The sequence below is a fragment of the Microcebus murinus genome, unplaced genomic scaffold, assembly GCF_040939455.1.
Source record: "Microcebus murinus isolate Inina unplaced genomic scaffold, M.murinus_Inina_mat1.0 scaf003_hap2_Mmur4.0, whole genome shotgun sequence".
NCBI classification, from domain to species: domain Eukaryota; kingdom Metazoa; phylum Chordata; class Mammalia; order Primates; family Cheirogaleidae; genus Microcebus; species Microcebus murinus.
Window position 1 is genome coordinate 611,413 of NW_027438949.1, and position 14,640 is coordinate 626,052.

Sequence of the window (14,640 nt, forward strand, 5' to 3'; positions counted from 1 at the left end):
TCTGACTTCTAGTGAGTGTGTGTATTTTTGTCTCCTGCAGGAGGTCATGGAGACTTTCAAGAACCGAATAGCCAAGCTGGAAACTTTACAGCAAGTCACCCAGCTGGAGACAAAAGAGAACCTCAGAAGCCGTCCCCAGGAGTTTTTGTTCAGATTCGTGAGCCTGCTCCTCACACTGGCCACCCTGCTCTTGGTCTCTGTCTCCGCCATTTGTGCCTTCCCCTTACCACTGGTCAACTCACGCCTGCGCACTTGCACCGTGCTCATGCTGCTTGGGCTCGGGGCCCTGGCCTGGCAGAAGCGACACACCATCCCCACCTTGGACTGGCAGGTGTGGGTCCCCTCCAGATGGAGACTGTACTCCAAGGACTCCAATCCTCCATCAGATGGACCTTAAGAGGCCTGAGTTTGCTAGTTCTGCCCTCCTTCCGGCTCTCCCCAGGCAGCCACTTTGCAGTTCTTGCTTTCTGATTCTGTGACCACCAGTCTAGGGAGGTGTGCCCAGACACCTACCTGCTTCACACTTCTATTTCACCACAATCCTTCCATGCCATCTGTAGACATGAGGCTTGGAGAAAATTAAAGTCTATGAAGCACTGCTTTCCTCTTTATCCCCCTCACTCCCTCTTGAGACCCAGGGCCTGAACACTCAGAGGCTTAGGTGGCCCTAAACAGCAGTGAAAGTCTCTGTGACTTGGTTGATTTTGGCAAAGAGAAATGACAGTTATTTCATAGGGATGGAGGGGAAGGGGAGTAAGAGGTGGCCAAAGCCCCAGTGGGTGGAATGGGTAGGAGGCAGACCTCACGCAGGTGACACTGAAGAGACAGATGAGACCTCTGTTTTGGAGGTGCTAGAGAGTTCAGAGCCATCATCAACCTTCTTTCCAAAAAGCTGCAAGATGCAGTTTCGAAACTGGAAGGACAGAAAGTATTATTCAGCAGAGCAGGAAGGGCCAGTGTGCTGTGCTAAGGGTAAGGCTTGGGGCATTCATTAAGTTTTACCTTGATAACTTAACATCTTCCCTTCTGCCATTCAGAATCAAATCAGGAGGATTAGGTTACCCCTTGCACATGGGTCATCTAAGTCATTTAATTTAGCAGTTGATGGTGACTATTGTGAATTGAATTGTGTCCCCCAGAAGGATATGCTCAAGTCCTAACCAACGGAACCTGTGACTGTGTCCTTATTTGGAAATAGGGTCTTTGCACATGTAACAAAAATGTGCATTAAGATGAAGTCATACTGCATTATGGTGGGCCCTGACCTAATGACTGGTGTTCTTACCAGAAGAGGAAAATCTGGACACAGAGACACAGACACAGAGGGAAGAAGACCATGTGAAGATGAAGGCATACATTGGAGTAATATGTCTTCAAGTCAAGGTCCACCAAGGATTGCCAGCAAACACCAGACGCTGGGAGAGAGGCCTGGGGCTGATTCTCCCCTGCAGCCTCCAAGAGAGACACCTTCATTTGCCAGCACGTTGATTTCAGACTTCTGGTTTCCAGAATTGTGAGAGAATCAATTTCTGCTGTTTAAGCCACCAAGTTTGTGGTAGTTTGTTATGGCAGCCCCAGGACATTCATACAGTGACCAAACACGATGTCAGCTAAGCGGCACATACATACAGTGACCTGTTTCCAGACTGTCTGGCAAGGGGCTCAGAGGCATTTTAATGAAAAGGAATATGATTGTTATCTTTTTTCCAGTTGGTCAATTTTGGGGGGAGGTGAAGCCTAGATAGGCAGTGGTCTAGCTGCCTACCTCATCTCTTTAGTCAAGAGAGCCTTCTGGTACCAGCAGGGCTCTACTCTTTGCTGGTTCATCCCTAAGGAGATCTGGGCCCTATTAATTTCTAAAATCATGTCTCATATCATCACTGAACTAACCACAGTGCTTTGAGAACCCAGACCAAAGGTAATTCCCAAAACTTTCAGGCCTACTCTTGACTACCTCCAGCTCTCTCTGTTGTCAAAATTCTCTAAAATAAAACACATGATTGTTGAAATTAATAACATAAGAAATGGGCTGAACAGCAGAATCGACTAAGCTGAAGAGCCGGAAGATAGGGCTGAGGAATTCATTGCCTGATTCGTCCACATCCACTTACTGAGCACCCACTGTATACCAGACTCTGTGTGCTCCAAGGGGACAGAGCAGTGAGCACGAAAAGCAAAATTCCCTGTCCTCATGGAATGTCATTCCAGAAAACTCTCAGAATGCAGCAGGACAGGATAATAATGTGGAAGGGTGAAAGCAAAGTGCAGAGACATCTGTCTAGGAGGGGAAGTTCTGGAAAGGAGAATGGAAAGAATCAAGTAAAGACTGTCCTTAGCAAGATAGTTTAGGATTCCAAAAACCAAAACCAGACCTAAAAAAAGATCCTCATGAAAGACAGGAAACAGGGGTCTCTGAGCATCACTGTGCCAACAACTGAGTTCCTGGGAATTGACTGTGGGCCTGGTCCTACTGACTATTTCAAAGTTACCAGGAAGAATTCATGCCTAATGAACTGTACTGATCTTGTCCCTGGCTTGTGCGAGTCAAGGCCAAGCCAAAGGGGATGGAGCCATTGAGTGAGTCACTTGGAAGGGATGGATTTGGTTTGGTGAAATGGAAGGCTCCTGTGGACCTTTCTGGTCACCATCAAGTCACATGCCAGCTGCACTTTAATGAAGTGTACAAGATGGTTCAAGAAAGAGTAAGGCAGCTTGCACTTGGATGATTGACCTCACGACATCACCTGAAACCTGCCGGGAGGGACCTAGGACTCATGAACAACTTGCTGCTGAGGCCCAGTACACCAACTAACGGTGGCTGCCACTGGGCAAGGCCAGAGTAACTCCGCCTGAACTAACCCATGAACTCACGAAAGCTCTTGAACTCTTGGTCAGTGCAGCCAAGGAAGACCTGCTTTTGTTCTTACAGGAAGACAAATTTGAGAAGTTATGGTTTGAAAATGGGAAGCTAAAGGTGGAGAGTTGAGTCTGGAAAACCAAGAGGGGCACACCTAGGGTAAATGTAGACATATTCACAAAGTCCTAGAGGATCTGAATTCCAGGGGAGCCCCTGAAACTTGACAGTCAGAGCTCTAGGGCCACCAGCACAGAGGAGTATACACAGCACATACAGACTTCGGCAAATGCCACCCTTAGGCTAAGATGTTAACGGACACCAAGCCTTCTGCTAATGGCCAGGTGGAGGTCTGCTGGGGCTGGGGTCATGCTGAACCTTTTCCTGGTCATTTTCCTGAGAGATCATTATCAGCCTCCCCCTGATGCTCTGTGGGCTCCTCATTGGAGACACAATTTCAGGTGGAAGCCATCACTGAGTTCTTCCAGGAGAAACAGTACTTCAAGTTTGATCAATGACATTACTTACCTGCCGATTCATAAAGACATAGATAATGGGGTTGTAGATGGTGGCACTTTTGGCAAAGTAGGCTGGCAGAGCAGCCATCAGAGGGTGGAAAGCATAGCCAGGGTGGGCAGCAGCAAAGCATGCAAAGAAGGTGTAGGGTCCCCAGCAGACACAGTATGCGAGGACCATCACCACCACCATGCGTGTCACCTCCTTCTCGGCTTTCTGGGTGGACTCAGATTCTTTCTGCTGCTTTGCCACCTGAGAGATACAGGGACAGTGAATGTCGGAGTCACCCAGGGCTCTGTATCTGAAAAGACTCCATGGTGCTATTGCTTGGGTGAGTCGGGGGGGGGGGAGCAGAGATAGGCAGGGATAGGGAGTCGTGAGGGAGAGGAGATGCACCCACTTGCTACTCAACCCTACCAGCCAGCAGCCACCTTCCCCCTCTGAGTCCCAGCACGACCTGCCCCAGGCACACATGACAAAGCCCTTGGCTGGCTCTTCTAGGGCAATTCTAGGCTTTGAGGTAGGAAGCAGCTGGGCCTGGTCTAAAATGACCACCAGAATCTTCAAAGCTCTCGCTTTAGCCGGCAGGAGTTTGGGTGTCCTCTCCTGTGCTCGGGTCTGGGTGTGGAGGCCTCAACTGATCACCAGAGACAGAGTGAAGAATGAAAGTGCTAACAAGACGGAAAATGGTGGTGGGAGGGTGAAAGCAGTTGGTGTTTCTTTAGCTAAACCAGTGGCTGGTGAGGAGCCCAATGGCAATGCCAGAGCAATAAAGACAATTTCCTTGGGCTTTCTTTCCTTTTTGTTGTTTTTTTAGAGACAGGGTGTGGCTCTGTTGCCTGGGCTGGAATGCAGTGGCATGATCATGGCTCACTGCAGCTTGGAAATGCCGGGCTCAAGTGATCCTCCTTTCTCAGCCTCCTGAGTAGCTGGGACAACAGGTGCACACCACCATGCTAGCTAATTAACAGATTTTTTTTTTTTTTTTGTAGAGACAAGGGTCTTGCCATGTTGCCCAGATTAGTCTCAAAGTCCTGGCCTCAAGTGATCCTCCCACCTCAGCCTCCCACAGTGCTGAGATTACAGGCGTGAGCCACTGCACCTGGCCCTCTTGGGCTTTCTGGACCAGGACTGGCCAGTCTGTGGACTAAATCCTACTCCTGGACTCATTGTGAGGCATACATGTTCCTTCCAAGGGAAGCTGAGGGCAGCTGTCTCGGTGCGAGGGGGAGGCAGGAGACAAATGACCTCCAGGCACAGGGACTTGGGGGGAAGTCAGAGAGGCCAGCTACTGTCTGCTGTGGGCAGGAGACTGATGGCAGGCAGCTGAGTGGGGATGAAAGAGGGACTACGAGGGCTGGTATCCTGGGAGGGCTGGGACAGCAAGGTTGGGGCCACGTTCTGGAGCCTGGGCTCCACCAGCCAAGAACCCATATGACCAAAGCCACGGCCAAGCTATGGCTGGATACCTGCAGGAGCCTACTGCCCTGGGAGAACTTATCACAAGCTAGTGGACTCCCGTAGAAAGAGCTTAGAAGCATGAGCTGATCCAACTGTGGGCATAGGCTGGTTCAGATAGGAAAGGCACCACCCTGAAGGGCCTTCCACCAGCTATGCCAGGCAGGGTACTGCCAGTTCACAGATGGCACATCTAGATCAAGATAAGTGTAGGGGAGTTGACTGACAAAGGGGTGACTCCTCTGCAGAAGGGGAGTGCAGAGCTCTCAGGGCCACAGGCCCAGCCTCCCTCTCCTCCCTCACTCTGATTTCCAGTGCAGCCCAGCCTATGGGTGGGGGTGTGTGGCATCCCTGGCTGTGGACAGGATGGGCTTCCCAGGCAGAGGGCCAGGCATGGGAGGGTGGGGAGAGTGGCTGGGGCGGGGCAAATAGCACACTTGAGTCCACTCTCTGGCTGCCCCAACAGCCCCATGAAAGGGACAAAGATGCTCCCGTGGCAGCCTTTTAAAAACACCCTTTGAGTTGCAAGTTTTATCTGCTGATCTGCTGCTCCCCCTACTCCATGGGAGAGGTAGGCGTTTCCACCCCAGGAGAACTGTCTTGAGTCAGGGGAAAGGCGCAGCACTGCTGCCTTACTCAGCTCCTCCAGGAAGGGAGTGGGCAGTCCCATCCCATCCCACAGGGGTGGGACAAGGAAGCCTGGGCTGAGACTGTAGCCAGCACAAGAATCCCAGAGTACAGCCCCACAGGAATTACCTGATTCATGTCTCTGGATCCTACTTAATATTTCCTTACAGGGGTAGAATCCTCTTATCTTAGGATTCTTAAAAAATAGTTCTGGAGTCTCAGTGGACTCATCTGGGGGCAGAACAGCTTGGAGGGAGGAGAGCATGCTGGTGATCCTCTGGCCTGCATAGATGTCCTGTCAGCGGGAGGCTTACCGCTCGGATGGCCAGCCACACCTGGAGGTAGCAGAGCACTATGATGCTGAGGGGGATGATGCAGCACGTGACCATAAGCATGATCATGTAGGACTGTACTCCGGGGTATGAGCTGCCGCTGAACACGTCCGGGCCGCACGACGTCTTCAGGCCATGGGGCCAGTACCTAGAGAGGAGAGCCAGCAGCTGGGTGTGGTTTTTTAATTGAGGTGAAATTCATATTACATGAGATTAACTATTTTGAAGTGAGCAATTTGGTGGCATTTAGTACATCTACTTCCAGAACATTTTCATCACCCCAATCATGCCTCTTTTGACAAAGGGAGGGTGAGGTTCCTTCTTGCTCTGACCTTCTAAGAACACCTATGAATACCTGAATCTTTTTTCTGAATATAACTAAGGGATTTGCTCACCAGGTGGCCACAAGGATAAAGTGAGATAATCCAGGGTAGCACCGCCACCAGGGCAGCATGAGGCACATGCTTGGTCACTGGCGTGAGGAGGTGGGAGATGAAAATGAGCGTTCGCAAGGCTCGTTTCCCAGAACGAAGCTTCCTGAGAACTTACTCACGAGTTTGTTGAGTAAGACAGTGATCTGCTATTCTGTCCAATCCCTCCGAGCCACTTATTCAGAAATGTGGGTCTTCCCCCAAAGAATTGACCTGGCCAGGACACAGATGACCTACAGACACAGGTATGACTGCAACCCAAGTAACCTCTGAAGGCAGGCTGTGGGGTGGGCAAAATGTGCAAGAAAGAGGCCTGGAATCCAAACATCCCCTGAGTTCAGTCACAGCCATGTGTGCTCTCATGAGCTGCTCACGCTTTGGAGAAGCAAATGTCTCCAGAGGCTCAGGGACCATGGAGCCCATTTCTTTGTTCTATGTTGCAGCCAAACAGGTTCATACATTCACAGACATTGCATGCTCAAAGGGGCCCAGAGACAGGAAGTGATTTGCCCCAAAGTCACAAAGTCTGACCCTCCTTGCTCCATCCCAAACAAGCCACCTTTCTGGCACCCTTGCACCCTTACCTGCTCCAACCAAAGATGGGTGGGGCCGTCCATACAGCAGCCCAGACCCAGGAGAAGGTGATGCCCATGATGGCCAGCTTGGCATCAAATCTCATGTTGCCAAAGGGCTTGCAGACCACCAGCCATCTCTCCCAAGAAATGATGGCCAGGGACCAGAGACCCGTGATCCCTACAGGGGAGAGCAGACAGATGAGAGCTTTGAGCCGGAGCAAAGGAGGAACAGCTTCCAACATCACCTCTTCCTTCCCAGACTAGCTGACAGCTTTCAAGATAGAAAGGTGTTCTCCCATGTGGCTGCAAGACCTAATTCTTTAAAAAGTGTGTTCGGGTCCAGGGTGCAGTGAGCCCCTTGGCCAGTGGCCTGTTCATCAATTTTCTTCTCTTTTCTTCCCATCTCATTCTGCCTCTTCTCCCACCTTGCTCCCCACTGACTCCAGTGGCTTCATTTCTCCTGCTTTCCACTTCTCTTTCCCCTTTCTTTATTTCCTCTTGACCTCAATTGCTTTCCCTCTGGAGCAGGAGCTCTGAGCTCCTGGTTTGGCCACTGAGTTTCTTGCCAACTCAGTCATGGAATCTTGAAGCTGTGAACCATGGAGTTCTGTCCTCACTGTCCAGACATCCATCCCCACAGAGGGAGCAAGCAAGAGCCAGGAGGCCCTGCACCTGCTCATATGCCAGCCTTTCCTCTGATGCCATCCACAGAACTCTTGATGACCACCTCTACACCAGCGTGACCACACTGAGGTGCTGTTGTCCCAGCCAAGAGCAAGGAGACAGGATGTGTCTAGTAACCTGTGCCCCTCCTTCCAGCCTAGGCCCACATTCTCAATTCGCACCCCTCCCACTCTGTCCTGCTTAGATGCCCAAGGTCTGTGTGTGGAATTCAGGGCTTCGTGGACTGGAGACATCTTCCTTTCCACTAACTTCTTGTGGACATTTGGAATTTCCTTCCATTACAAACATAGCAGTGTTAGCAGTACCCGTGACTCTGTTAGCAAGAGAAGTCACAGATGTCATATCAATTTACAGAGGTGGCAGACATTCTGAAATATCATTTTTGCTCATCACTACTTTGAAATCTCAGCAATTTTGTTAGGCTAGATCTTGTTATTTAATACTCTAATACAGAATGGTGTCACGAATACTTTTTTTTTTTTTTTGAGACAGAGTCTCACTCTGTTGCCTGGGCTACAGTGCCATGGTGTCAGCCTAGCTCACAGCAACCTTAGACTCCTGGGCTCAAGTGATCCTCCTGCTTCAGCCTCCCGAGTAGCTGGGGCTACAGGCATGCGCCACCGTGCCTGGCTCATTTTTTCTATTTTTTAGTAGAGACAGGATTTCTCTCTTGCTCAGGCTGGTCTGGAACTCCTGAGCTCAAACAATCCGCCCGCCTCAGCCTCCCAGAGTGCTGGGATTACAGGCGTGAACCACCGTGCCTGGCCACGAATACTTTTAATAAATGCTTTAATATTAACACTTTTCATGAAAGACTATGTTACTAATTAATATTTAATACTTTGATAACTATTTTTCAATATAATTGGCTGCCTTTGCAGCCTATAGATCTCAATGCATACACTTGCAAACATTCTTCTGAGATAGGATCCGCAGGCTTCCCACCGGGCCAAGGGTGTCTGTGACACCAAAATTGCCACAGAAGCACTGGCTGCTTGGCACCCAAGTGATCCAAGAACAGACCATGAATATAGAGAGGCAAAAGCGAGTGGGAGACCCTGGCCCAGGCAGAATCAGACATGGGCACAGATGTAGGGAAGGGCTGAGTGATACTGAGGCCACACCCACTGCAGAGCACTTGGACTTGGGGCATGGACTTTCCCTGCCTGACCTTCCCTGGCTTCGGCAAGTGCGCTGTCTGGTCTGGGCCATCGTCTGCACAGGGAGAGGCAGTCACGTGGGGTAGGGGTGGGCTGGCAATAGCAGGAGCTGCTTCTGTCGATGTTAAGTGCCAGGCAAGGCAAGTGGGGTCTCCCACCTCCAAGTCTCCTCCCCTTGATATAAAGTCCCAGCTCCTCAGCATGACATCCAAGGCCTCCTCTCTCCCCCTGACTGGACCACCAACTGCTCCCGGCCTCTCCTCAGCCACCCTGCCCCAGCCCCCTTCCTGCCTGAGAGCACTGCTGACAGCACTATGTGGTCACTATGTGGACATAAGGCCCCCTCCTCAGCGCAGAGTCTGGCAGGCTGGCACCTCTTAGCTACTGTTTATTGAGCTGAGTGGAATGGTTGCCCACAGAGGTATTAGTGATGGGGATGGGGAAAGATATCTGGGCTTTAGTTGCAATGTCCTGAGAGCTCTAATGGGAATCATGTCTTTTGCAGAGGAAGAGCAGAAACAGGGGAGCTGAAAGGATGTGCATCCTTGGTTTGGGTTGGAGTTCTGTCCAGGGTGCCCCCCCCATACTGTGCTGGGATTATCTGGCTCCAGATCTGTCTTCTCCCATGCCAGCCCCACAGCCCCACACTCACTGTCCCTGGGTAGAGCCTGACTCGAGAGTAGGAACTCAGGGTCTGTTGGACTCAGGCAAGCCAAATTTAAAGTGAGTGCTCGGATGAAAGCCTTCAGAACCCTGAGAGCTCCTCCTCTTGCCCCTCTGATGACCCTGTGCGTCTGTCTCCCTTTGCATGTGTGCCTCACATGCATGCACTGCCGGCTTGGGGTTTGCTGTGTGAATGTTGTCTTTACGTATACCAGGCTGGGTCTCCCTGAGCCTGGGTCCCGACCAGCTTACCACATAGGGAGACAGTGTAGCCCTCCAAGACACACAGAGGGTGGCCCAGCACGAAGTAGCCATAGATCTGGTTCACAACACTGATGGTGCTGGCGATGATGGTCTCTGCTAGGTCAGCGATTGCCAAGTTCACCAGGATCCAGTTCAGAGGGTGGCGCAGCTTCTTGAACCTCATGGTGGCCACCAGCACGAGCCCATTAGTGAAGACGGATGCGATGACCACAAAGATCATCCAGGCGCTGGTGAGGTGGTACACCCACCTGGGAGCAATGTGGTAATTGGGGCCTTCAAAGGGGCCTGGAGGCAGGAGGTACAAAATAGAGAGGAGCTGGGCAGCAGTGCCACCACCCGGACCACCCTGATCTGCTCCGTCAGAGCCTCCCCGCACCCCACCCCACACTCCTGCCCGACACCCTCATTGAGCTCTGCAATGGGTTCTTTCCCTCTAGCTTTGCCTATCCTCAACCTCCCCTTCATCTTGTCTTTCATGCCAGAGGCTGTTGCTTGCTGGTCATCCGCACTGGCACCTTGAATCTGACACAACTCCTCCTCATCTCCACTGGGTATTGCTCCTGCTCCCCTGTCCCCTTCCTTTCCCCAGCCCCACTTCCTGCGCTGCTTCCCACAAATGCTCCTCATCATTCTGTTGTCACGTCTTTGCTCCCAGAGTCCTCTGCCTTCCCACGGACAAACCCTTTCATACTGTAAAGCCCAGCTCAGAAGCCTTTGCCTTATAGAAGCCTTTCCATATCCCCAGCTGCTGTCAACTCAGCCCCTTGGGAAGCCCATGCATCTGTCATGCTCTGCCATGTACTGTAGTACCCCCATGAGTCCCTGTGTTCAAATCCTAACTCCCAAGGTCATTGGATTAGGAGATGGAGCCTTTGGGAGGTGATTTAGGTCACACAAGCGGAGCGGGTTGGGGCCCTCACGAATGCGATTAGTGCCCATATTAAAGAAGCCCTAGAAAGCTCTCTAGTTCTCTAGCTCTCTTTCTACCATGTAAGGACACAGTGAGAAGCTGACAGTCTACAACTGGGAAGAGGGCCCTTGCCAGGACCCAATCATGCTGGCACCCTGACTTCCGGCTTCCAGAACTGTGAGAAATAAGTTTCTATTGTTTAAGAGCCACCCAATCTATGGTAATTTCTTATAGCAACTGGTACAAAGACACAAATACAAGTCTTTCCTCCTTCACTAGAGACTGTGCCTCATGCATGGTCACGTATAGCGTCCAGCATACAACAGATGCTCAGAAAATGAATGAATGAGTGAATTAATGAAATTCATATACTGGAATCCTAAACCCCAATACCTTCAGAATGTGAGCGTTTTGGGAGATAGGGTCTTTACGGAGGTGACCAAATTAAAACAGTGTCATTAGTATGGTCCCCAATCCAATATGATTGGTGTCCCCATAAAAAGGGAACATTTGCATACACACAGGACATTATGTGGAGACGAAGGCAGAGAGTGGGGTGATGCTTCCACAAGCCACGAGATGCCACAGATTGCTGGCAACCCCCAGAAGCTGGGGAGAGGCATGGAATGAATGGATTCTCCCTCAGAGTCACTGGTAGGAACCAACCCTGCTGACACCTTGGTCTCAGACTTCTGGCCTCCAGAACTGGGAGACGATAAATTTTTGTTGTTTAAGCCACTCAGATGCCAGTATTTTGTCATGACAGCCCTAAGAAATCTCCATACAGAATAAAAATGAGGGGTAACTCGTCTTTATTGTAATACAGTGGCTCTACACTGTACTTTTTGTGGTGGAAAGACCTTTTCCACCACCATAATTACTGGCAGAACACAGTCCTTGCTGCCATATTAGACGTCTTGGCACACCTGTGAAAGCATCCACAGAGAATCTCTTGAATTTACCAAGATTCTTCGGTTGTGTGTTACAAAATCCAACTCGAACTAGCTTAAGAAAAATGGGGACTTCCTGGCTGTGGCTAGGAAAGACCAGTAAATCTCACCCCTAGTACAGCTGGACCCCATGACACTTCCTGCTTCCACTTGCACCTAATATGGGGAGCTCCCAGAAACCCATTAACAATATCTGCAACCATGCCAGACGGCACAGGACCCCAGGAACCCCCAATATGAACAACAGGGACAGACTGTTGACAACTCAAGCCCTGCGTGGGATCAGTGTCTGTGCAAAAGGGAGTGAAGAAGAGCAATGGGGCTGCTGATGGGCCCAGGAACAGAGAACGCCTAACCTGCCAACATATTGTTTCCAGAAAGTACAGCAGGTTAATTTGAGAAGAGCAGCTGAAACTGAACGGTGTTTGGGATCCTCCAGTTGCAGGAAAGTGCAGGGGAGTAGAACAATCTAGGTGCTACAACCTCTCAAAACAAGGCAGCCAGCAGAGTCCCTGACAGTTCCCTGAAAACCAATGAAGTCCAAACTGGGACAAGAGGGGCAAAGGAGGGTCCATGCAGGAGTTGTGGAGGGGAGAGGAGCTTCTAGCAACCCTCTTGTTTGCGCCCTTCCTTTGGCTCTCCCTTTGCTGTGACAATGGGTCCGGTCGTCATCTGTGTCATATGTACCATGCTCTGTTAACCTATATCATGCTCTTGCCCTATAATCCTATCTTTCTCTCCTCAATAAACTTCATTTCCATGCTTGCAAAAAAAAAAAAAAGGAACTTCTAGCAACCAGAGCAGTGTCCCAGCCTGCTCCTCCCTCCTGAAAGTTCCAGAACTGATTTCATGAAGAAATGAGCAAAAGAATCAAAGTCAACTTCTAGGCAAAGTGATTCTAAGAAATACAGGAAAGGAGGGAATCAGGTCGGGGGTGGGCAGGAAGAGAAGCTAGACTTCTTCAAATACACTTTCTTTGCTAGATTTCAATTTGGAAACTTCAAGCTATTTTATTACATAATTATAAAACAAAATTAAAATTTGAAAAACAATCCCTGAAAAACAAAAACAAAATAAATGTACGTAAATGCATCCCACTCAGTGGCATACTCACACAGAGAGGGACTTGACTACATGACCTAGTGGCATATACCCTAAGGATAAAAGGACTTGTAAAAATGTCAAGTTTTTGGCCGGGCGCGGTGGCTCACGCCTGTAATCCTAGCTCTCTGGGAGGCCGAGGCGGGCGGATTGCTCGAGGTCAGGAGTTCGAAACCAGCCTGAGCAAGAGCGAGACCCCGTCTCTACTATAAATAGAAAGAAATTAATTGGCCAACTAATATATATATACAAAAAATTAGCCGGGCATGGTGGCGAATGCCTGTAGTCCCAGCTACTTGGGAGGCTGAGGCAGGAGGATTGCTTGAGCCAGGAAATTGAGGTTGCTGTGAGCTAGGCTGACGCCATGGCACTCACTCTAGCCTGGGCAACAAAGCGAGACTCTGTCTCAAAAAAAAAAAAAAAAAAATGTCAAGTTTTTGGTAATCATATTATTGCTGGTAGTTTTAGTGTTGTTTTTTTGAGACTATTGTGTGTGTGTGTGCACGCGTGTGTGTGTTGTGAGATAAACAAATGAGTAATTATTTGACATTCTAATTCTAATTGTACCCCAAATCCTTGAGAACAGGACTCACAGATGTAAAACCCATTGGCATCCACAGGGAAGGCAAGTCATTATTTTGAAAACAGAAATAGAAGGGAAGAATCAAGCATTTATCTCACCTCTAGTGCACACTGTACACCTGGGGAAACCAAGAGCAGAAATGAAAGCAGTTTCTCATTATCAAAATAGATAGCTAATAGATGAAGACAGAGTTAGGTGTCAGAATGTCATCATTTTGCATCCCCAGTGGTTTAATTGGTCTGGGCATTGAGTGTCAGTATCTGCCAACACCCCAGAAAAGAGATGGTCTCCTAATAAATTGGTCTTGCCAAAACACACAAACAAATCTGCTCTTTGTTGGGCCTAGGCCTCTCTCCCATGATTGCTTAAAACAGAAAAGCTACCCTGGGTGCTAAGTGAGCCTCTTCTCCACAGAAGTGTGCAGCCAAAGGCTACAAGCCCCAGGCTGGAGTTGGACCAGATGACTGCTACAGTCTCTTTGGACCCTAAGGTTCTAGAAGTTTCTTGCCCTCTGCTGCTGTCTTCCCCAGCTTCCCCCAATGGGGCAGGCAGGCCTTCAGGACACCCCTTCAGCCCCTAAGTGTTTGTAAAGACAGACCCACTCCTCCCCCAGGAAGCTCAGGGTATTTCATGTAACTAGAGCTCACTAGCAATGTACACAGCAATCTAGGGTCCACCCTAGAGTTTGTAAACTGTTCCCTGGCCATGCATTTTCAAAGGGTTTGGGAAGCCTATGTGGTTTGAAAATGCATATTCGATATCAGGGTGTCCTTTTATATTAGGAAAAGAACCCCCCCATTCATGTCATCATAAAAGGTAAGGAGAAGACCTTCACAGTGAGTTGGAGTATGCAGAAGAGAGATTCCCTCCGGTGGCATGGGTGCCTGCTCGCTCACCTCTGGTCGCATTGCTGTTGGTGTAGGTGAAGATGCTCGCCTGGGTGCTGTCCTCATGGCTGTCCTGAGGCTGCCCACCTGCGAACCTGTGGGGTCCCCATTGCTGGGCCATGGCTGTGGAAAGCCCTGTCCCTGATGCCCACCAGCCCTGGCACATTGCCTGGGAGTCACAGCACTTTATACCAGCCTGTGGGATCAGCCCGGGCCTCCTCACCTTAAAAGCTCCCAAACCCTACACCATCTGATCTCTTAATTGGGCCTAGGACTTAGACCTTCTCCTCCCAGCTCCTTTGAGGGCAGATTAGAGGGATTTTCTAGGAGCCAAACTCCAAACCCCCACCCGCCTCAGGTGCCTGTGGGAGCCACTGTGGCCCCTGGTTATGTTTATGTGTCCTCTGTTCCCTTCCACTGTCCAGCACCTGCTTTTAGGTCACGCAGACCCAAGGGTCAGGACTTTCAGATTGGGGTGTAGCAGGGGAAGCAACCCAAAGCCTACAGCTGCCTTTCTCATCTGCTTCTTTTGAAAGCCCTGGGAGACTATTCAGGGCTGAGGCCTGGAACTAGAGCCTCCTTGCAGGGCAGACCATTTCTGTGGGCCCAGATGGGTGCAACATGTGCCAGTGGGGCTCCTCCTCC

General features: G+C 50.1%; 2 protein-coding genes across 3 annotated transcripts in view; one reads left to right on the top strand and one right to left on the bottom strand.

The window, feature by feature from the left end:
• Positions 1-597, top strand: part of TEX28 (testis expressed 28) — a 67,691-nt gene extending 67,094 nt beyond the window's left edge. For both annotated transcript variants that reach the window (XM_012757286.2, XM_020285020.2), the window contains one exon: positions 41-597. In XM_012757286.2, the coding sequence (XP_012612740.1) occupies positions 41-397 (357 nt within the window). In that variant the 3' untranslated portion in view covers positions 398-597. The remainder of the gene's footprint in view (positions 1-40) is intronic.
• A 101-nt stretch (positions 598-698) lies between these two features.
• Positions 699-14,175, bottom strand: LOC105867301 (long-wave-sensitive opsin 1). The gene is made up of 6 exons (XM_012757188.2): positions 14,005-14,175; positions 9,553-9,849; positions 6,803-6,971; positions 5,770-5,935; positions 3,383-3,622; positions 699-913 (listed from the first exon to the last, which is right to left on the bottom strand). Exons 1-6 carry the CDS (start codon positions 14,159-14,161, stop codon positions 803-805), a joined length of 1,140 nt encoding a protein of 379 aa, XP_012612642.1. The 5' UTR covers positions 14,162-14,175; the 3' UTR covers positions 699-802.
• Positions 14,176-14,640: the final 465 nt, after the last annotated feature.

Bases quoted from the DNA above. Each gene is read 5' to 3' on its own strand.
- LOC105867301 (XM_012757188.2), bottom strand. From the start codon at position 14,161: ATGTGCCAGGGCTGGTGGGCATCAGGGACAGGGCTTTCCACAGCCATG. The intron at 9,850-14,004 runs GTGAGCGAGCAG...TCCTGCCTCCAG, and splicing joins CAACAGCAATGCGACCAGAG to GCCCCTTTGAAGGCCCCAAT. The intron at 914-3,382 runs GTAAGTAATGTC...CTGTCCTTCCAG, and splicing joins ATGTCTTTATGAATCGGCAG to TTTCGAAACTGCATCTTGCA.